At 37.0% G+C, this 24,165-nt stretch overlaps 1 protein-coding gene across 1 annotated transcript in view; it reads right to left on the reverse strand.

Annotated features, from left to right (window-relative positions):
• PDE8B (phosphodiesterase 8B) overlaps positions 1 to 24,165 on the reverse strand; it is a gene marked incomplete at both ends in the record, with an annotated part of 75,336 nt that overhangs the window by 29,340 nt on the left and 21,831 nt on the right. Inside the window, 4 exons of the mRNA XM_080362535.1 lie at positions 3,766 to 3,823; positions 4,828 to 4,887; positions 7,089 to 7,279; positions 12,057 to 12,116. Of these exons, the coding sequence (XP_080218661.1) occupies positions 3,766 to 3,823; positions 4,828 to 4,887; positions 7,089 to 7,279; positions 12,057 to 12,116 (369 nt within the window). The remainder of the gene's footprint in view (positions 1 to 3,765; positions 3,824 to 4,827; positions 4,888 to 7,088; positions 7,280 to 12,056; positions 12,117 to 24,165) is intronic.

The raw sequence follows: 24,165 nt of genomic DNA on the forward strand, positions 1-24,165 counted from the left end.
ATATGGCAGATGAAGCTCAGAAGCTCAAGTAACTTTGCCCAACAAGCAATCTTCCTGGGCTGTCACTGTGAATTCAGAAGTGTAGAAAAGTGTATAAAGTAAGGGACATGCTGAAAACAGTTTACAAACTCTTATATACTCCAGACAAGAATGTCCTCTCTTTGTTAGGCAAAGGTAGTAAGCTGAAAGGTCTTGTGACTGGTCCTACTGAAATCAGAATCTTTACGCTGATAAAGAAGAACTAGATTCTGTGACTCCAGTTAAAGTTTTAATGCTCACTAGTAAATTTCTGCTATGAAGAGCTAAAATATTCCTACAGAAATACATGCGCTGACTGTCTGTCACTAGTTCTCACAGCACAGCTGCATGAAGAGTGAAGAGGTAGCACTCAAACCTCTGTGGAACAACGAATGACTTTTAAGAAATCTATGCTTCTTTCCTGTATGAAAAATTGTATTTTTGGGATCCATGGTTTAATCTCAAGCTGGCAGCAAAATGTAAAGAAGTAATATAAAATGTTGAAAATAACTGGGTTTGCTTCCCTCCTTAACGTTAAGATCTTAAAATATTTCTATAACTCTCACTTCACACACTAAGTGAATGCATAGGGAACCAAAAGTCACAATACCAATTTGGCAGAAGCAAAGGTGCCTGCAAACAAATTAGTCTTCTATGGCGCTGTAGATTTAGATTTTCAGTTTTAGCATGCTCTTTTAAATATTCAAAAATGCTTGTGCTAAATTTAAAACAATATAAAAACAAATCTATCAATAATATACAATTTAACAATGATGACAACATATTTTACAAACTAAACTTATGAGAACATACTAAAGCTCCTTATGAATTGAATTTCAAAGCAGTGCTGTTTACTTTCAAAATTTAACCACTGCTCTTTACTGACAAAAATCAACTACTATCTCAGCACAAATCTTCGGCTAAAACACAAGAGTGGCAGCTTGTTGAAGTGCTAAACCTGGTCTTAACTCTTGTATAGTCCTCTGCAGAGGTGTAGAATCTCTTTAAGTTTATAGTACTAATGCCATTCATTCACTGGCTAACTCAAAGCCAAGAAATCAACTGGGACCTGAAAAAACAGAAAACATTTCTTTTTTCTAATCTATACATCTAAATGAAGCACAAGAAGATGAAGATCTATTACTTCTCAAAGATTAGAAAGCAGATAAAAATACTTTCATTTAAAAACCTTTAGTATTTATACAGTACATTTTGATTTAACTAACATATACCCTTAAATTACATTTTACTGCAGGATAGTTGGATTCTACTGTCATAGTGTACAGAACCAGACACAAGCACAGGAGCCATCAGCTAGGAGGAATGCATCATACTTCCTATTTGGCAAGAAGTACTAGGTTAAATAGTAAAGATTTGTTTTGTTGTGAGCCAGAAAATTTTAACAGCAACTGGTCAATGAGAATCAACATTTGTTTAGGAAAACAACTGAAGTTCAAAATACAAGACAAGATTATAGTTGAGTACCCGCAAACATTTATTGAAATAATAGTTAAAAATGTCAGGAAGCCATATAACTTATTTAAATGAGTTCATCCTAAGTATGCCATCACTATTAGATATATGGGCCTGAGAGGGAAAAAAAATCAGGATAATAAATGTACTGCATTAACACCACTGTTAACATACAAACACAAAAGCTGTTATGAGATACGGAAAAAATCAGAAGATGTAATAAAATAGATTTTCGTGAGAAAGGAAGAAGAAAAAACAGAAATAACATAGCATAAAGAAAATGCCAAAGGAATTTATAAAATTAACAGAAGATACTCCCAAAATCTCTGTTCATAATATCTTTAAATGACAATTGTGATCCAGATGTGGATAATGATCAGTCATCACTGACTTCCTTATAAGAAAAAAAAAGTGATTTTTTTTTTAGAACTATTGATGTTACATATTGCAGGTACAATAAACACAGAAAGGTATTACTCTAACTTAAGTACACATGAAGAAAACAGAACATTTTAAAGCAAAATAATCAGCTGCTCACTGCATGAAAAAAAAAACTATGGTTATTTGCAGGAGTATCCCCCCCAAAATAAAGGAGTTCTTTGGAATCTTTAAATCAAAACCTGATATAAAAAGTCTGGTTTTGTCTACAAAACTCTACAAAAAGATAACAGACAAATTGGGTAGAAGCTCAGACTAATCAAGTTGGAGGTGCATTTAGAAGACAGCCACCGCCAGACACAGCAATCACATTCAGTGTTTTTTCAAGGGAAAAGGAAGAAGATGAGCAAAAATAGGACAAATGCTGATGTGATTAACAGTAATAAGGCAGCCAGGAAGGTTGGACTGTAAAAATAAAAATAATGAAGAGAAACTTCTAATTTATTTTTTGAAAATCATATCTGTTCGAATTATATGTTGCTGTTGAGGAAGAGATTCCCTTCAAATACTGTATATTTGAAGAAGAGTATTTTTAAATCTTTGTGAAGGATATTTGTAAATCTCCACGTGCACGCACACACACACATTTGTGTGGTGTTTTCTGGTGTTTTTTTTGTTTTGTTTTAATGGATTTAGTCTCTACTGATCCCCATCCAAGCAGAAATAATTCCAATGTCCATCCCACTGTGAAAATAAGATCTTTGACATCAGATGTGTTTTAAAGGCCTAAAAATAATTCCAATAGGGAATTGCTATGTTATGCAATATCTCCAATAAATTTGGGACAGCTCTCAGCCTCATTTTTTCCAATTTTTGGAACACTGAAGCACTTCAGAAGTGCTTTTACTTCCACAGTAGCCTTGCAGGAGGGCTGAGATCTGCTACCTCTTCTTGGAGATGACCTCCAAATGGTGACGCTGGTGCATGTTCTGCTTTGTTAGGAAACTAAAGCTAAATATGAGTTAGCTCAGATACTCAACTCAATATGAGCATATTAACATGAGATGCTGCCTAGGTTAACTCCCTTCCTTCTCTGGTTTTCCTTACTACAGTTAATTGTCCAAACTGTATATAGTTAATTTCCTCTAACTACAGGATCCAGTGATGTGCTTCTACAACTTCAATATATAACTGTCCATACGAACAGCTAATTTTACTATTACAGTTGATTTATATTACATTAACATAACATTAATATCCGTCAAAAACCACTCACAAAAGCTGGAAGAGGGTAAGCAACTGAAACTAGGTTTTCAGAGGTCAGAACTCCTGCCTTTCTGCTTTCTCTACAAAGCTGTTTTGAGAAATACAATGAAGTTACCATCTTCCTTCCTATTGCCTGTACAGGAAAGCCTCAAACACTGCCCTGAGAAAAACAGGTGCAAGCCAACATAAAAGCCCTCATGAAAAAAGGAAAATTCTTCTTCACAACAGAGGAGCTGGACTAGGTTTGTAGTCCCTTTAGAAGTGGAATCCTAGCAGTCTGGGCCATGTAGAGATGTCCAGGTGACTAGATATGCACAGTACATTAATCAGAGTTCCCTGTCACTGTGTTTTTAATGCAATCATAAACAAATCCCACCTACAACCTTCCCAGACCACAACAAGTTGATGTCGGTATTCCTGCTTATACTGGAAGGATTAGCTAGATAACAGATTATTTCACATACTTCTTGAATACATTGTTGAAAAGAGTACCTAATCAACTGCCACCAGTTTCTTATCAATAAATTTTTGACAGAAGGAAACACATAGTTTTCAATTTAAGGAAGCAGAAGTGTCTGTAATTTATGAAGTGATCATGGTTACTATATTAAATATGTGATTTATACATACCCTATTAAAGCCTGCATTAAGAAGGGGAAGAATAGAAGTCTCTTCTTGATCAGCAGATCTACAAAACAAAATATATAGTCACACAACATTTAGGAATTAGATAGTATAAATTTGATGTGGTTACCTGAAAATAATAAATGTAGTGAGAACACTATTGCATCAAACACATACATTAAATCATGCTATTACAGAAGATGATACTATAGTTTTCTTTTATAAGTATTTGCAGCTATTACTACAATGTGATAGTTATCCCTACAGAAAACCTGACAGATGTACTCTCCAGAAGCCCTCTTCACAAATACATGAGGGCTTTACAAAAGGAAAGTATGAAAAGGTTGAAGGACATCCTATGATATCCTATGAGAAATAATCTAAAAAAATGTTATTAAGTAAAAGGTGAAGCAAGTTGTAAAGTCTTGCTCAGCAACAAACATAGTAATTTTTCTAATCTTGGCAGGAATAGTTCTGCACCTGCCACTCTATTTCTCAGTATTTTATGTGAGCTAGGAAATTAATAAAATTAGAATGGATTCAGTGGTGTGCAGGAATTTTAAACAAAGACAGAAAAGGCCTCATTTTCAAAGGTGTTTGATAAACAATGTATTTAAGTCAGTAAGAATTCTGCCTGAATACACAGGTTATGAACTAATGAACAAGGATTTCAGGACAAGGATTTCAGGAGTTTAGTGTCAAGAGGATTTAAACTTTCTCCATTATCTAGTAAACACAGTGTGTTATTTGATTTAGTTATTTCCTTTAGAAATTAATACATAATTCTCTATCTTTTTCTTTTAGAAAGCTTTCTATTTTTTCTTACTATACAAGCCATTACATATGCTTCTCTGAAGGTGATAGGGATAGTACTAGTCCATATAAATGGAAAGTTATCAAATACTTAAATAGACCACATAAAAAAATCACTAACCTGTTTCAGTTAAAATAATATTAAACTTACTCTATGGAGCTTGTTTGTAAGATACTTTCTGTTATTAGGTAACTATTACACATAACACTCTTATCAAGTAAAATAAAAATCTTACATAAAATGGTCATACTTACGTGCGTGGAACCACAGCAAGTATTACAGTGTGCTCTGATGGTTTTGTGGCACGAATTGACCTGAGAAAACAAAAATTTCTCAGTTACACAATATGCTTTCTTGATGTTACTCTGAGTATCTTCACAAACAATATAGATGAAAACCAGGACTGAAAGACAGCATTGAGGCTAGAAAATAGGATAATACATTGCCAAAACCTACCTACCCCCACTTATACAATCCATTTTCATTGTGCTACAAGATTCCTGAGGTTTTGCTCAATGCTATGATGAGGCAAGAGCTCCAAAACCAGAGTGCATGAACAGCAGTTCTTCAAAACTACTCTTATAACCTAGAGAAAGTCAGCCCTATTTACTTCACTTGTTTGGGGCAGACTGCCCTGACTGCATGGGTTGAGAAAGGTCAGTCTCAACAATGCTTTTGCAATCCCCACTAGCTAATTCAAACAAGAATCTCCACCACCTTCTCCCATCTTTACCACTGTCCTACTAGATAACATAAAATTTTCTTTAGAGGCTGGGAAGTGCTTTTAGTGCATGCAACTAAAAAAATGAAACTATAGCAAATATATATGTTAGCCTAACATTTATGAAATGCTGAATAAACAAGATTTTACCACTTAACTTATTATTGAGAAACTGAAAAATATATGACCAGCTATCAGAATAACAACCTATTCACCTTTCACTGGTTAAAGGTAACATTTTAAAACACGTCACACTGTCCTGAATAAACAGTTTTTATATTGATGTATTGATCTTTTAGAAGAACTTTCATGAGCACAAGTATTTGAGCTTTAAAATGCTTGTTGTCATAAATATGGCAAGTTACAGCTCATGATGGACTGAAAGGAACAATATGGTGTATGGCACAAGAAGGGCCAGAAGGAGGATCCAGGGAACTATAAACCTGTCAGTGCTGGGGAAGGTCATGGAGCAGATGATCTTGAGTAACGTTACATGACACATCCAAGAGAACCATATGATAAGGCCCAGTAAATATGGGTTTATGAAAGACGGGTCCTGTTTGACCAACCTGATCTCCTTCCATGACAAGGTGACCCACCTAGAAGATGAGGGAAAGGCTGTAGATGTTGTCTACCTGGACTTCAGTAAAGCCTCTGACACTGTTTCCCACAGCAGGCCAACAGTATCCTGGCTTGTATCATGAATAGTGTGGCCAGCAGGACTAGCCAAGTGATTGTGCCACTGTACTCTGGGCTGGTGAAGCCCCACCTCGAATATTGTGTTCAGTTTTGGGCCCCTCATCATAAGAAAGACATTGAGGTACCAGAGAGAGTGCAGAGGAAGGCAATGCAGCTGGTGAGGGGTCTGGAGCACAAGTCTGATGAGCAGCAGTTGAGGGAACTGGGGCTGTTCAGCCTCGAGAAAAGGAGGCTGAGGGGAGATCTTATCTCTGTCTACAACTACCTGAAAAGGGGTTGTAGCATGGAGGCTGTTGATCTCTTCCCCTAAGTAGCAAGTGATAGGACAAGAGGAAATGGCCTCAAATTGTGCAAGGGCAGGTTTAGATTAAGAAAAAAGATTAGGTTTAGATTAGGAAAAAATTCATCATGGAAAGGGTTGTCAGGCATTGGAACAGGCTGCCTAGCAAAGTGGTGGAGTCACCATCCCTGGAGGTGTTTAAATGCATTTAGATGAGGTTCTTAGGGACATGGTTTAGTGCTAGAGTTAGGTTATGGCTGGACTTTATGACCCTGAGGGTCTCTTCCATTCTATGATTCTATATGTATGCTTTGGCTGAAACAGTGTATTTTAGCAAAGAACTCCAATACTAAGCACATGAAACCTTAGAACTGCTAAGAAAGACTCATATGGACCAGAAGTGTGATGCAAACTTTTGTGAAAAGCTGGCAGTGCTTGATTCAGTGGACCAACAAACGCATTCCTTTGAAGCCCCAAGCCTTCAGATTTTGCTGCAGCATTAACCCAGGAAAGAAGCAGGCACAAGCAGCAGGGAATAATTTCACAACAGCTCTGGCTTACACTTGATAGAAGCCATGACATGAAGAGATAATTCTACAATTTAACCTTGCCAAAAGTGTATTTTTCTTACTGTATGCTTCCTAAACACATATACAAACCTCATGGCCTCAATCCCCAGACTTCCATTTTAGTATAATTTTGTGGGTTTGTTTACTTATTTACTTTATTTTCTTTTTTTATTTTTAAAATTAGGAGATTTGGTTTTGTACAATATATTCTGAAGGTCAGGAGAAGCGTAAGATCCTTTGGGTTACCTGCAGATATCTTCTGCATCAAAATATCTGGAGTTTCTGTGATCTATAACAATTATTTCCTGGTGCTTATCAAGAAAACTTTGAAGTGCTGACTCTGGAGTCCGGGCAATATTACACCTGTATCCAGCTCTGTCACAAGCCCACCAGAAACCATCACTTTGATTATCTTCTTTTGCAAAGATCAGCAAAACCTGTAAAGCATGCAAAACAGTGGCACTACATTAAACGTACAAAGTAGTTTTCTGCATGGTGCAAATCTTAACAAACACTTCTGCTATACCGAAAATAGAGTCTACTTTGAAAGTAGGAAGATTGAACTGTAGATTGTAAAACGGCTGATGCAGTAGCACTATTTTCTTAATAGATAGAGTGGTTATCAATAGTTAATCAACAGTTAACTGTGTATGGTTGATGTTTAGGACAAAACCAGCTGCCAGATGATGAGTCTTTTCTAACTCATGTTCAAATTCAGTCAGCAGCCACCCAGAGCAGGTAGGTAAGTGTTCAAACATCATTGCCATTCTCATCATGCCACCCCACCTACATCCACTTTCAATTGTAATGAACTGTCTGAGATTCAACTGTCCCTAATTATCAGTCTTCAGGGGCAAAAACATTGATGTAACAGTTTTACTCATTATTTCTCCTTTGACGTACAAAAAAAAATGGAGTTAAGTCATATTCATTCAAAACTGAAAAGAATAACAGACAAGCAGGTATGGAGAGGGCTGAGTACGGAAAAAAACCTGATTCAAACATCACAATTTTTACACAATGAATTGTCCCTAATTACGTAAATATATGAAGTCGTTTCCACAACATCCACTGAACACTTAAGGAATTGCTCACACAAGATGAAGTAGGATGTGCATTGAGGCACTGTTCTAAATACCAAATCAATGCTGTAGAAAGTCTGTGTGCTAACTGACACATAGAATATAGGCTGAAAACAGGTGTTTTTATGTGCTTTTTGTGTTAAAGTAATAGTGCTTTTAGGAAGGAACATTTTTTTTGACCCTTGCCATGTAATACATAAATTCTCAGTGAACAAATTATACAACTAGAAATGCAAGCCATGTAGACATCCCCTGCACAATATGCACATATCTACCATAGCAACAGATCACTAACCATGCCAACCTATGTGACAAATAAAGAAAAAAAGATAATTTAGTGCAAATATGCTGTGAAAAAGACCTCAAAAAGTCAAAAGTTTATCCATAGCTATTCAAATTTCACAGAAAGGTAGCACCTAGAGAATAATGAGCACCTGCTCATTTCATGAATAAAAGTCATCCCCTGACCTCACTGAAACAACCTGTCTGAGCAAAGTATGTAAAATTTTGCTCCAAATGCCCACAAGAAAAGTCAAAAACCTTTCCTCTGTGCTGCTCTATATGTCCGTGGTGTCACCACATGAAATTCAACAGCATCAGTCTAGAAGCTAGAAAAGGTGACCACAACTTTTCTCTTATCTTGAGCTGTCTGGATTGTTGAATTCTAAACAGTAAATAAATCAACTAATGTTACTATTGCAAGACAAAAACCAAAGTTTCATTAATCAGTGTCAAGGTTTCCTTAATCAGTGGGAGTAAATGATATGCTCAGAATTTCCATAAATATTAAGAAATAACTTAAGAAGTTTCCGTTTATTAGAAAGAATATCAAAGTGTTGGGAAACAGTGACATGGCTTGAGCTGCAGACGTTGTGAATACTCAGATGAAGTCCTTTCTCTGATACTATCTTCTGTTTTCTTCCAACTGCTAGTAGTTTTATTTTATTCCTAGCTTGATCGGCACAATGTGGTTGGAAAACAGTCTTTTTAGGGCACATTTCTTGATATCTTCCTTCTTTCAATATTCCCAGTTGCTGCTGGAATATAATGGAGCTTAATTAAACTATCTGATCTCCCACTGGTGGCTAATTATGAGTGTGTGCATCCTTCTGCAAATATTAAGTTTAAAAGGATTTCTTAAGTATTACTACCATGCTTTCTCACTAACATTTATATGAATCTTGCTATAAACCATCAAAACATACTGTAACTAGAAGTAATATTGCAAGATATGCTCTCAAGTCAAGATAAACATCAAACAATCCCTATAAACAACTCAGTCAAGGAGAAGTTTGAATTCAGTCTCTATTTATTGACAAAAAAACCCCAAACAAACCCAAACCAAAACATGTAGCTATTTTCTGGTGTATAATTTGTCAGTGTTATTGTAAAAAAATAATTCTACTCAGCACTACCCTTATTTAAATGCACTGTGGACTTTTACAGATATATTCACATTTTTGTGAATTTGTGAATTTCCTAGCATATTTCTAAGTATTTGCTTTGCACAGCAATTAGATGTCTTGTTCCCACTGTATCATACAAATACAGAAAATGGACATATATTTGCTTTACAAAGCTCAAAATAAAACAAGAGACACCAAATGAGTACAGACACATAGGGTACAACAGCAAAACCAAGAAAATTACAAACAGAAATTTAAGATGCAAAAATAAAGTTACTTAATTAGTGGTATGTTGTTGTAATGCAGCAAGACAGTTTTAAGATGGAAAACACACAGTGGCTCTGAATTAAGTAGGGAGGAGCTCTTGTACCACAAATTGGCATGGAGGAACAGTAAAAAGCTGTACATCATCATACTTCATTTGCAGCTTAACAGGGTCATCATACATCATACATCATCATCATGAGAAGAGAAAAGGGGTTTGATGTCAATGCTAAGAATAAGATGATGGCCATCAAATATCCTTAGAGGTGAGAATATGCAGTATTTAAACGGGGGACACATCTAAACCTTTATCAGCCCTGGTAAACACTTCCACAAAAGGGTAAGAAAGCTTTTTTATGTGCACTAAACATTAATAGGAAACATCTTTCTCCTGTGTCCTCAGAGAAAGCACATTTACATGTACTTTTACAGTGGTCATTTCTAAGGTCTCAGAACCAAACCGTGCCTATTTGCAAGCCTTGGTACAAAATCAGGGTGAATGTGCAAAGCTGTGTGTGGGGAGGGTGTTTCGAGGGTCAGAGCTGGTAGGTTTGCTTTGGACTCTTCCCCTTGTCCCCTTAAGGTCAGCAGTACATCAGTCATGATCTAGTACAAATCAAACCAGATTCGTCCTCCAACACAGGTCATAAAGTCCAGTGGGGAATTTATTAAACGGTTTATGGCAGGTCACAGTCACAATTTAAAGTCAGGTCTCGGACAAAAAAAAAAAGTACAGGCCATTTCCAGGTAAGCACAGGTGTCCTGGTGCCAAATAATAGCATAAAACATACACCAGGATAAAATTAACACTGCTAAAAAAAGCCCTGATGGAAATTGTTTTAACAAGCTAAACTGACTTATCAGAAAATTGTGAATATGATTAAGCACCCACAAATAGATATTTAAATTGTGATATTCAGTAGCTTGTTTGCACTGCACATAGAAATACGTAATTCTATTGTCAAGATGGAATAAAAGATTAACACACATTTTTTTAAATGCATGCATGTGTGCGATACTTGCCAAATTAGCTGAGGTAATGTGGCTTGTTCTACAAACAAAAGAGGTGGGTTTACACAAAATGTTTTACCTTTACTGTAAATAAGTCAGTGTATGGTCATGTCTTTACAGAAAACTCTTCAGTTAATGGTTTTTCTTAAGGTCTGCTTATCTTAAATTCTTCTATGGTAGCACCATAGATTCTCACTTGTTTAATGTAGGGACAAAGTAACATCCACACCTGACAAGATACCAAGAAGAATGTCAACAACTTAAAAAGAAACCTAAACAAACAAACAAAACAAACAAAAACAAATAACCACCAACAAAACAAAACCAAAAACAAATTAAAAAAAAAAAACACAAAAAACCCCAACAAAAAACAAAAACCCCAACAGTTTCCCTTATATGCAAAATCTTCCCTTAAAAAAGCTAGCACTTGTACTATGATATTTTGGCAAATTCGATTTCTGCAAAGTAAAATCCTGACATCATAACTGAAGATGATCACAATCTGAAGAATATTTTTCCATTAGGAGTTCCACACTTCTGTGTTGAAATTCCTTGCAAAACCAAAGACCAGTCTACTGCTGAAGCCATGGTTTCACAGTCATCTTACAATAGAAACAAATAGTTCAATTAGATCAAGTCATCATCAAGACCGAATGCTTAATACAGAAATAAAAAATGTAAAGCTTAATGATGTATATACATGATTTATTTTCCTTGAGAACTGCATTTCTTCTATATGTAGGTTTTTTCCTCTCATAGCCAGATATGGAAGAGAAAAACCTCAAACTCAGAAAAGGTCAGTGGTGACTGAATGTCTAAGTATTTTACAGAGTTAAGTGACACAAAAAGTTACCTCAAATGAATGATGTATCACCAGTGCAATGTTAAAGACTATGGCTATACAAATTCCTATAATCTGAGAGCTCTAACACTCATTATAAGCTAAAAATATAACGCTTGGCCTCTGTTTACTGGCACTGGAACAAAATATACAGAAACAGAAGCAAGCACGAGTGAGAGCTGTTGGTCCTTAAAATGAAGGATCTTAAACCTTTCTTGTTGGACGTGGTGTGAGTTCTTGGATTGGTGACTTGTAAAAGCACCGTTCTCTGTCCTGTTGTGCAAAATGGAGCTTTCTGCTTTGGTATCTCAGAATCAAACAGCTTTTAACATCCAGAGACTCAGCATTTTCACCACTGATGCACATGCACACACACTCCTATTGACAGAACATATAAAAGGAATGATTTGATGTTAATGGAAGTCTAAGTACCTCATTTACCAATTCAATTTACTTGTAGATCTCAAGCAAACAGATAAACCAAATACTAATTTCTAATGTGACAGTCTTTACACAAGTAAAATGAAAACATTATACCTAACTATTGGGGGTTGAACCTTAATTTCTTCACATGTTAGCAAGGTATCAAGAAACTGAAAGAGCACCTTACCTGAATTGGATCTTGCATTAGTCTCATGGGCCCAATCTGTACTTCTGTAGTTGAAACCTGCTAAAGAAGAGTAATATAGATATTTTCTCCAGTTTGTTTTTTAATGAGATAGCGTTTTACATGCAGGAATGAAAGATCAAACAGAACCATGAAAGACACCCAAAGACAGACAGGCATATTACTAGCAACCTTGATTTAGTTGCTTTGAAGTGTATCTTTTATGACCATATCTTACCAAGCTCCTAATTTTATTTTATTTGTCTCCAAATTAAAAATTGTTGAGGAAACAAGAAACACAACTTCCTTTCCTCTTTTTCCTCAGCATACCTTGGTTACATAGAATGATTTACACTTTGCTTCAGACCACAGAAAGCTTTTTTCTTTTTTTTTTTTCTGGCCAAAAATTGCCTTCTTCATTTGAATGTAATACAGAATTTGTACTAAAGGTCTTGTGACGTGTATTTTAATGCGCTTGGCTAGAAAAAGAGTGACTTTTCAGAAAAGAGGACTTTTTTTGGATTGTAGATTTTAAATTGTTTTCCAGAACCAGAGTCTTTAGTTTGCGTGAAAATAACATTACTACCATGTGAGCCAAGATGTTTTTAGAAGACATGAGAGCACATCATAATCTAAAGCTACTTCAAGATAGCCAGGAAACATTGGCTGTGGCTGCTTTGTTGCCATATAACCTAGGAGTTGGACTATCTTAAAACTTTTTTTTCTTGATACATTTCAATAGATTTCTACTGTACACTACTAATTTGTTTCACTTCAGACCATTAGTCACAGAAGGTTGTTAAGCAACTGAACAATACTTATGTCCTCCCACAGGTGCATGTACTTAAGGAGAAGTCTTTGAACACTTGAAATATTGTTCCGCTTGTGCATGTGGAGGACTGTTTACAGGTTAGCAATCTCCAAATGGCTGATTCTCTACTTTCCTGGTACCAGTTACCCCAGGTGACAGGCATAGGCAAGTCAAAGCCTGCAAGACATGTATTTTCAACAAAACCAGCTGTCCTGGAGCCTCCTTTCTGCAGCATTTTGCTCTGCAGTGCTCGTTAGTTCAAGCCGTTTGTCCAGGTATTACCTTATTCTTAAATGTAATATTTTTTTAAGAAATGTGTATAAACATTCAAAATGGATGAAGTTACCATTATTGAACATTTTTCCTTAGACAATACAATATCATGTTAAGTATTAACAGCCTTGCCGGCTCCTGAGACAGTGGTATTTTGTAGAGCTACAACTGACATGTTGGACTTTCACGCGTCACTGAGCATCAATTCTTCTCAGCTCAGCAACATACGTTAGAAGGTGGTAACAGGCAGTACTTCAAAATATTAAACTACAAAGCCTGCCACTGTTTTCCAAAGCAAAACCTGCCCCCAATGTAAGTGTAGTTAACCTCTCCTTTTCTCACACAAAAGCTTCACCTCCCACTTTTTGCCATAACAAAAGGTAACTTAATGCCAGTAAATGTATCAGAACAGAAAATACAACAGACTTGGGTCAGTATCAGTGCAAAAGCTTCTTTTTTTACAATGCACAGCTCACACTGTTACAGACTGTATCGATCAAGAGCCTGGGTTCCTTCAGAAAAGACAGGACACAGATAATTATTTTATTATCCATTTATTAATGCTACTAGGGAACTGACATAGTAAATTAATGTCTTCCACTTTTCTGCCACTTCAGAGGACATCCAGCTTTAATTACTCTGTTTTGTCCAGGATGGAATAATTGTATCTAAGACATAGATCAATGCAGGCAAGTCTATCAGTCCCTTTAAAGAGATTCATTTATAGGACAGCCACTTCGCTTTGTCTGGGTGTTTTAAAACAACAACAACAAAAAATCCACACAACTGTGACTCACAGTTTCTGTCCCCTCTGTTTCTGTGTCAGCCTCATGAATAGAAAATACCTGAATAGAAGTGCCTAAAAATCAAGGCCTCTGTCTCTCCTTCACTCGCAGTTTCTGGGTGTTCCTGCCTTTGCCAATGGTAGGAAAGCTTCATGATGCTCAGAAAATCTGAGATCCACAAAGTAGGTGAACTTGTCCCTGTCCTGCTCTGTGTTGACATGATAGCGTCAGAAACACCCAGGGATGCAGAAAAGGTGCTGCTCTACCTGAAAAATTGCCATGTGTAACCTTTGAGCCCCTAAGTTGCTCAACTTCCTTACTTATACTAAGGACGGAAACAGATGAGACCCTCAAATTAAGACTGGTAATGAACCTGAGCATAGAAAGGATTAATAATCCTCATCAAATACAGCAAAAAGTATGTCTGAAATCCTTCTTCCTGGACTTGGAGTTCTGAGTTTTGTTTTACAAGCTTAATCAGTCCCTTGGATTTATATGCCCAAATTGCTCTGGGTACAAGTGACTGTTTCACTTTTCACTTTGAAAGCACAGCTAGAGAAGGCAGCAAGAATAGTGACATGAAGGCCTGTCCTTCACAAATGTCCTGTGGATCTTTTCTTAGCCTGAGGGAACTAATTCCACACCTTCCCAAGTCCCAGAAGAATCTGACCATGTGGACGTTGCATATTAGTGGCATCACGATCATACCTCTGCTCATTTCCTGATGTAAGCGAACACCTTATTGCCAATTTAAGTAAATCTCATTATTTTATTGACTGTCAGGAAGGACTACTAATAGATTTGCAACCTGTATCAATTAATACAATAGCTCATGACAAACTTTTCTAGTAAAATATGTGAAGACAAGTCTGGTTCCAAAGAAGTCAGTGAAAAAACCCTGATTTCCATGAGCAGAGGAACATACACAGAGTTGGAAGCAAAAAAAATCATAAATAAACCAACCACCTAGGAATAACAAAAGCTTAAAAAAAGTGAAGAAATTTTTGTTTCAACATTTTAAGCTGTTCAATATTACTTCCAGATCATTCTAACCTCTTAGGCCATTTCCACAGGAATCAGTTATTAAACAAAGAATTAAAGAAAAAGTCAATACTGCTTTCTTAAATCCTCTGCTTTTATGTAAATCAGTGATGAGCAATTACCTTACTGTGATAGCAGTACCATTATCCAAAAGGTACTTATCACATCATTAAAGTTCCACCGTTTTAAGTCACCCATACAAAATCTTTACCCACCCCATATGCCTACAGACTTACAGCCCGTGAAGATTATGAATCACCAATAATTAGTAACACAACCACTGTAAAAAAATATTAATTAGTACAGCAAAATCTTGTATAATTCTTTATTTCTCCAGAAAGACAACAACTAGAGACAACCAAGTGGTGAAGCAAAGCTGTTGGGAAGTTCAGCCTCCTAGAAAGACCCAGGACAGATGGGTGAGCTGGGAACATCACACAGATGCCAAGGTCCACACAGATACCACTTCTGCCCCAAAGGCTGCTTCCCACTATCTGCTGTATCTTCTTTGCCCTTTAATTGCTCCCACACTGAGGCATCCCTTCCCTCACCTTTGTAGTGTGTTTTCAGACCTCTGTCCCTTTGATTTTGTAAGTGGGTAATGGGACTCTCTTTCTGAGCTGTCACCACACTGCTGTGTTCCCCTGGCTCCATCTCCCCACCTTTGCTAGGACTCATTTGCATTTCTCTCCAGCTCAGCTTTTCCCATCCACGTTGCTGGTGATGGTTGACACCTCAGCCCATCCTTTGGCTACTATCATTTCCATATTTGATTATACCACTACTTTTGAGCTCAAACCCCTTCCCCCCATTCCCGCCCCATATACACCATTCTTTTTTATTTTTAATTTTTCCCCTGGCCCTGAAAAGGATTGCAACCATATATGACCTCAACACTCGTCTTTAGCTTTGCCTGGATTCCCTTACAAGACACAGCACTCACAGCTATTCTCCAATATCCCTGGCCTTGAGCTGTTGTCCTGCTCATCTTCCTGCTACAACACACCTGACCAGGGTGTGTCCAGCTCCTCTTCCACTGTTTGGCAATGCCAAATCCCTCTCTTCTTCCCCTTCCTTTCTATGCCTCGTCTTTTGTAGCAGAGTACAATATTTTTTAAAGATAGGTGATAACATGTTTAGGATAACATTGGTGTATTAAAAATACAGCCCTGAATTTTCATAGACCTTGCAAAGAAGTGGTATTTTCCCACATTTTAGGGAATAAATACAGCTCTTATTACTGTAGAAAATAAAATCAGAACCAAGCTTTCCTTGAAGAAAACTGGAATGTCTTGAAAACTATCTCCTCTCTTCTCCAGAATTATACAACTCCAGATGGAGGCAAGCAGGATATGACTGTTAGGAATTCGAGTCTTTTTGTTTAGCAAAATTTTCCATTAGATTTCAGAATGTTTTCTGTTTTCAAGAAAGAGTTATTTGAAATTTAACACCTCAAATACGTTAATGCTATAAAACCCCAAAATCGAAACAATTTTTTACAGCATATTCAATGAAGAAGAGTACTAAAAAGGTTCACTACAAAACTCTAAGGTAAGCCGAGGTTTTTTCCTTGATATATTAATTTATCACTCATTTAGGAGGTCTGCAATATGTTTGTATCTTAGTTTTAACTCACGCAGTGTAGCAATTCCCTGATTTAAGGATTTAATCTCTTAAAACTTATCTATACACCAGGAAAATTTTACTGTGTAGTTTTGAGCATACTCTTCCTGTACGTATGAGCAAAATGCATGACCCATAATGGATTCTTCTCTTCCAGATACTACACGAGATTTTGTTCACAAGCAATAAACCTCAAAATTCCCTTGGAGCAAAAAAGTTACTTTTACTTATATTACAATCACACATACAACTAGTCAACTGGGCCAAATCCTCAGCTCAGGACACCACACACAGGCACATAGCATGAACACTACATATACAGGCAATGAACTAGATCCAAATCCACAAAGACATGTAGGTCTGGTGAGCTTTGCTGCGCTTTCATGCACCTAGCTCAAGGGTAGAGTTCACAAACCTGCAACTGGTTTTTGTGCTTCGCAAAAGCAAGCAGAATTAGGATGAGGCCCTCACAATGTCTCCAGTTATAACTGTGTTAATTGTAGACAAGGGAATTGAAAATTTTGAAGTAGAGGGAGAAAGTCAAGGGGAAGAATAACCTTCCTTTCCATAACCACCCTCACCTCTGGACAATGAGGTCAGGCTCCTGTTGCACACTCTCTCCCTCACCCATGACCATCGCACTCTTTTTTTTTTTTTGCAGTGACCTGTACCTGAAAAAAGGAGCCTTAAGCAATGTCTAACTTCATTTTCCATGCCCCTCTTTCCCACCAACCTTGCCTTCACCTGATGGGGAAGCACTCACCTGGGAGAACGGCATTTGAAACCAACCTTGGCTGGGTATAGACTACCATATACCGGATACACCAGCCCACTGTTGTCCCTGCATTTCCCATGTGCCCTGAGAACACCAGGCTGATTGGACTCTTCAGAGGACCCGCCATAGAAGTGTCTCTGGCTGTGAATTCAGTATTTTCTTCAGTGTGTGAGGTATGTGCCAAGACCATATATATTAGTAGAGCTAAGATTGGCAGCAGTTCTGGACATAAGTAGAAGTCTTCATAAAAACTTCAAAGTCCAAGGATCAAAGAACTGACATTGAATTTCTGTGAACCACACGACTGGTAACATATCGGATGCTTAAGCTGTTCTTTGAGTTCGGTTCTCACAGTCTGCACCTATAACTGCTTCTGTGAAAAGCTGCAAGTATCTATCTGATCAGAGCCAGCTTCAGGAGCAGACATTAAGATTTCTATCCTTCCTTCATCATCATTCCACTCTGCATGGTTTCCTGGCTTGTGTTTCAAATAAGAAAACAGAAAAGTGAGTATTCAAAAACGCAGATTTGTTTCCTTATTGCTCACTCCTTCCCTGCCCTCCGCAACATAAGTAATGTTTTTTTAAGAAATTACAGGCAATAGTGAAAGTTTAATCTTCTTGTTTCAATTTAACATCAGTGGTAAGGAAATAAAAGCAAACCAATGGGATGCAGGTAAACCTCTGAAAGACAAGGAGAAAAGAGAGGAGGAAACAAGGGCAGCTAGCACAAACAAGTCACAGAAACTGGATCATCCTTAAGAGAGAAAGAATTGAGAAAGACAAAATGTACTAGTGTCAAGTTGCTAACAATTTTAGGCAACCCCTTGAACAAGCAAGCTGACACTTGCAAAATAATTATATGAGCTCTAATATAACAAATGTGTGCTTGATGTAAAATGACAACTGAAGTAAGAATATTGTATTAGGATTTTGCATTCTGTTCACATTTTCGTAGCAGCTTCTTTATGAATACATCATCGTAACAGGAAGTAGAACAGTCAAGTAGAAAAGACACTGGTTTGGCCTTTATTTTCTTAAATTTGACATACAAAAACTATTATTGTCAGTTGGCCCTCAATTCTGCTCACAGCAGCAGCTGCTTTGGGACCTGACAAGGGAATACAGGCCAACTCTCCATAAAGAGTAGTCCACATTCCTTTTATTCCTATAATTTGCAGATTAAGCCTTCCATCAGAATCTGGAAGTAATTCTGCAGGTTTGTACGGTCAGTTTCTCCCCACACACATTTTTCTTAAATGGATTCAAGGCTCATAATAAGACCAGCACCACAACTCTGTTTCTTGATGTTAGCACAAAATAGATCTGGTGGCCAAGTTATGGCTCATTAAACACAGTTAATTAAGATATCCCTTCATAAAACCTTACAAATCTCTGGGGCAATTTCTAAATATATTCCTGTGTCTTTTTAGAAGTCTGGTAAGGAACAACAAAAAGTTGGTCAGAACAACCAATCTTGGCCCAACATCCTGTCTCCACAAGCGGTCAACAGCAGGTGATGAACTGAAAAATGCAAAAACAGGGTAAGCCCAGAGTGAGACTGTCCCTTACACCACCTAAGACTGAAGCTGATAGCTCATCTCACCTTATGCTTTCCTTACAGAAAAAAAACATGCTAACTCTTCTCCAGGACATTGTATTATCCAATCACCTAACACATCTACTTCGGTTATGTTTTATCTCTAGAGACAGTGTCTTGTACAGTATGGAAACAGAATGTAATTCCTAAATTATCTGTTGTACCCTCTAAGAAAGACTAACATGTCATCTGATTTTCACTGCTCTAGCACTTAAATTAAAGAACAAGTAACACACCTTAGTTAGTAATTCAGCAGCTTCAGATTTATGTTTCTTGTGAACTTCTGGGTCAATATGCCAATTGTGTCCTGGCAATCTTTCCTTGTACTTCGCCTCCTCCCTACAGCAGAGCAATAAATGGCCCACATCCCCAGATCTACTACCCATGTGTTCCCTGCTCGAGAGCAGTGCTCAAAGAGGTGGCTCAGGTAACTTGTTAGCTATTCACAATGCTTGAGAAGGGCACGGTCTCAAAAGATAGAGCTATCATTATCCATGTACTCAGTGAAGTTTTTATGGCAATGACATAAAAAAAAGTATAACAAAAGTGTTATAAATTATTTTTAATAGATAAAATATACATCCAGGAAGACATCAAATTACAAAATGCTACATTACCATTTGATACCAAACATTTTCTTCCAATAAATTATGTCTTCAACACATCCTGTCTTTCTCACTCTAAGTTCAGAATTGATTGTAAGAAAAATAATCATATTCCTTAATGGGCTTTCTGGTTAACGTTTTACATGCAAATCTACAGAAACAGGAAAAATAGACCACAGTTGGTTTGTTTTCTACCTTTTGACAAGAAAGCTAAGCATTTATTCCTCTTTATATTAAGCTGTTCCTAGGTATTACGCGTTCCTTATTCTTATGTTTAAGTAGAATTTAGAGGTAAGTTTGCCTAGAGTTGTCTGGATTTCTATACCATAGAAATACAATAACTGAGAAACCAAATTGGCTGTAACAAGGTATCTTTTCAAGATATCAGCTTCTTATCCACAGATCCCGTTAATTTGTTCGAAAGGAAAAACAAAATGAGAAAAAACCCCCAGACCCCAAAATATCCAAAAAGCAAAAAACCACCCTGCAGTACTTTTTCCTAATTAGGGGAATTATTAATGGCAAAAATCTAACACATCACTTTCCAGTAGTATTTGGACTAGGTATTCCTGCTTACAGAGCAGCAGGACACATAAATTTCTCCACTGACTATGTACGGTGCCTCAAGGTCTACAGCAGTAGCAAACTTCCTTCCTTTCCCCCAGATACTCAAAACTCAAATAGTTTCTAGACATGCTCAGTGAAACAACGACAAGTAAAAAAGAAAAATCACAAAACTATTGGCTTGAAGGTACCTCTGAAAGTCATCTGGTCCCTACAAGTGATGCTATGGCAATGCTAAATCAGGTCAACCATGACTTTGCCTAACCCTTCTCAGCAGGGCTGCTGCTCAGGCAATCACCTCCCAGCCTGTACTGGCAGTAAAGGAATTAAAATACATAGACTGGCCAAATGCTTTAACTTCTGAGCTACTGTGTAAGAGAAAAACCTGCTGTCATAATGTTGTCCTGTTTTATTTCACTCCTTTGTCTGTGATATTGAGTAAATTCAGACCAAACTGGCACATTTTTTTCTGGAAAACAAACGATTTTGTACTTCAAAATACTTTCAAATGCTAACATTGAGCAGATGCTACGGACTTCTCCAGAGATATGAAACTCTAGTAACTCTAAGTGTAACTGTTGTGACAAGTTCAAAAATGATGGCTTCTATAAGAAAAACACACTTCTACGTTTTTATCCAGCAGCACACAGACAATAAAGAGACAGACTCATGTCACAAACAGCAACATTTTTGGACCTGTAGAAAGAAAACCAGTTACAGAACGTGGTCTTCAGTAATATCAGATTTATTTTGAATATTCTATTTGTCAACAGAATTTTCTCTGAAAGTGTAATTATTTTGCTAGCATACACGTTTCACTTCACTAAATATGCGTGACAGGTAAGTTACATTAGTAGGGTCCTTGCAGTGTTAAGAGACATGGGGAAAACAAACTTCTCCAAACATCTGTCAAAGTAAGCACAATCTGCCTAAGACTTGTGGATCTCAGCATGTTGAGACGTCTTGCTGTAAATCCATTTGTTATTACTGTCCATTCTCCACTTTGTAAGAGAACGAGTCACACATGTTACTGGAGAATCCATTCAAATCTTCTTATAACAGTCTTAAGGAAAAATACAGCAACTTAGTCTGAACTGTTTCAGAAACACTTGCACTGGTGTTTAGGAGAGAGCAAAATCCAGAACTACAGACACAGAAAGATTTAAAAATTAATCTTATTTTCGTGTTTGTATGCTCAACTAGTCAAAAAAGCACCCAGTGTGAGGATGGGCACAAAGAGCCAAACAAAACAACTTTATGCTGCCATATAAATTTATGATGAACCCACACCTTCGATGCTATACATCATCTTTTGTTTTCCTTGAGATAAGTTAACCAAAAACTAGAAAAAATAAAGAGAATGCAACAAGAACAATCATAAATATTCCAAGACATCTTTGGAGAACTAAGAGGACTAGACTGCTTTGGCCAGAAAGAGAGGTAACTAAGGAACAGAATAGGCATCTATGAAATCATGAATAGTGTAGAGCTGAATGAAGTATGACTCAGAAATAGTCATCACAATACAAGAAATATGATGCTTTCACTTCAATTATCAGGTCACTGGAGGGGCTGTTGTTCAAAAAACAGTTGAACAAAATTTACCAAAAGTGGGCTCCTGTGTTGCTGTGAAAAACATCAGTAGGAACATAATGTCAACTCAGAAGCTCTTCAGTTATATGCTAAGAGGGGCCCAGGGAGACATCCCCCTCCCTCTGCTCTCTTTCCTGTCTGTTGTGTAAGGTTCTTCAGTCCTGCCCAAGACAAGATAATGGACTGCCAGACATATGGTTCAATATAGCAGATCAACTCTTGGGCATGGCTATTAAAATTGATACAAAAAGATATGAAGAGAGTTTCAATATCAGACTTAGGTAATATGAACATGCATGTATGAATGGAAACAGCTATAACATTCATTCACAGCAACCTGCTATCTAGATGATCCTGATCTTCTTCCACCAGTTCTTGGTCTACGTAAATACTCATAACTTATGAAGCATATTGTTAGTCTGCAATCAGTCATTTAAAATGTAAAACTAAATTTGCCTTTCAAAGACTGACTAAGAAAAAACATCTGGAGCTTGTTTGCGTATACCTGAGGGGCTGCCAGTTCAGCATTTTCTCTAGAGAAAGTTCACTCCACCTCATAAGGAATGTGCTGCCAAAACAAATCCACAAATCCAACACTTTTGTGCTGGGTTGTGGAGGGGGGACTCTGCAATGTCAGTAAGAGTTTCCTGGAATACCATTACCATATTTTAAATTCCTCCTGGAAATTAACAAAGGAAGAACTTAAATATTTTAATATGTGAATATTCAGAGTTTCCCACAAATTTACTTCTATTAGAAAAGGACAATTTGTCTTTCAATTCAATGTATTACTGGCTGCTGCTTGTTGGAGGACTATTTTAGTTCAGGGATATTTTTACAAGAAATGGTGTGTTCTCAATTTAATACTGCTGTTACCGTAGTAGATAACCTACCTGTTTTCTTACTAAAGGATAAAACTTTAGTTGTCTTGGCTTCCACTGTTTATCCAACATAAACTATACAGTGTTTTACTGAAAGTGAACCAATTAAGATTGAGATGAATTCGCAGGTTCTCGTTTGCCTTCAAACCACTAGGATTATGCCTCTCAATAGTCTGAGAGACATGAGAATTGTCATCTCAAATAACGGTTTGCAAGTGCACACATAGGTAGTATGGACCCCAAGGGTTAAAAGGAAGACAAATTTTTACCCAAGGGATGCACTATTTTCAGTCTACCGTTTCTCCAGTGTTATTCAATGCAAATATGACTAGCTATCGATATCAGCCTTAAGATGGAGTGGTTAATGGTCTTCCTCTTCAGAGATGCATGTTGGATGCCACCACTAAGCTTTGGCTTAGTATCACCTCCTCTTATTTCTTATCCCAAGTGGACATAGCTGGAAAAAATTTCTTCCTGCTTCAACAGGAAGATGAGTGCTATCCACTCCTTGAAGTTATATGAATTGTCTTTAATTGAGAAAAATCTTTGCTGTGAACCTGGATCTATATTTTACAAAAAAAAACCACAAACAAACAAACAAACAAAAAGCACTAGGAAACAATAGGGTATTCCTTACTTTCTTCAAAGGCATAATGCCATCTCTCCCTCAGTCCTTCACACTGCCAGACAGTGTTTGCCTTGCAGTTCTTCTGTCTTGCTTGTTCAAGTCTGTGCACAGGCAGCTGAAGCCAACAGATTGCCCTTTTGATTAAAGTTTTAGCTTCCACAACATATGCCTTAGAATAATACCTAGAAACTCTATAAAACAAATAAACAAAACCCAACAACAACTCCAAATTGCAAATACACAGTACAACCACCAACAAAACAAAAAATAAATATTCACAAGTTTTCAGGATAATGGATATGTATATACACTTTTTTCCATTACAATCTAACATTGAATCTAAAACAACAAAAAAAAAGCATTTGACTATATTTAAAAATTAACTATTTTGCCACTTCTTTTATCAGAAACCCACAGGCAGAAGAATTATTCTCAGAGCAGACTCTACTATCTCAAGTATCAACTGATGCTGTCTCCAGTAACAAAGCCTCCAGCTCAACACCACCTGTTATTGTGGAGCTACAGATTACCAACATAAAATCTGTGCTGTGTCTCACACTAAAAATCATGCAGACAACAAAAATAAATGCCAAATTTCATCAAAACAAACAACTCTGAGGCTCCCATGCTGACTGAATAATTCATTATCACATTTAATTCAGTTAAAGTTTCTATTTTAATTTTGAAAAAGTCACCACAGGTAACCCAGGCAGAAGCATTAGTGTGTGAATCTAAGAGTTCAATACTGACATTTGGATATTACCTTCTGGGACATGGACAGTGCCTTGTCCACTGGTGAGTCATCTAACTGAGCTACATGAATTTAACACAAAGCCAGTATTTTTACTGTCTGTATTTTGTAATTCTAGACTGTAAAGAGTTTATGAAGCTTGTTTTATCTGTTAGGTTATAAAATCTCAGAGGTAAAGATCAC

Source organism: Nesoenas mayeri (genome assembly GCF_963082525.1).
Source record: "Nesoenas mayeri genome assembly, chromosome: Z".
Lineage (NCBI taxonomy): Eukaryota > Metazoa > Chordata > Aves > Columbiformes > Columbidae > Nesoenas > Nesoenas mayeri.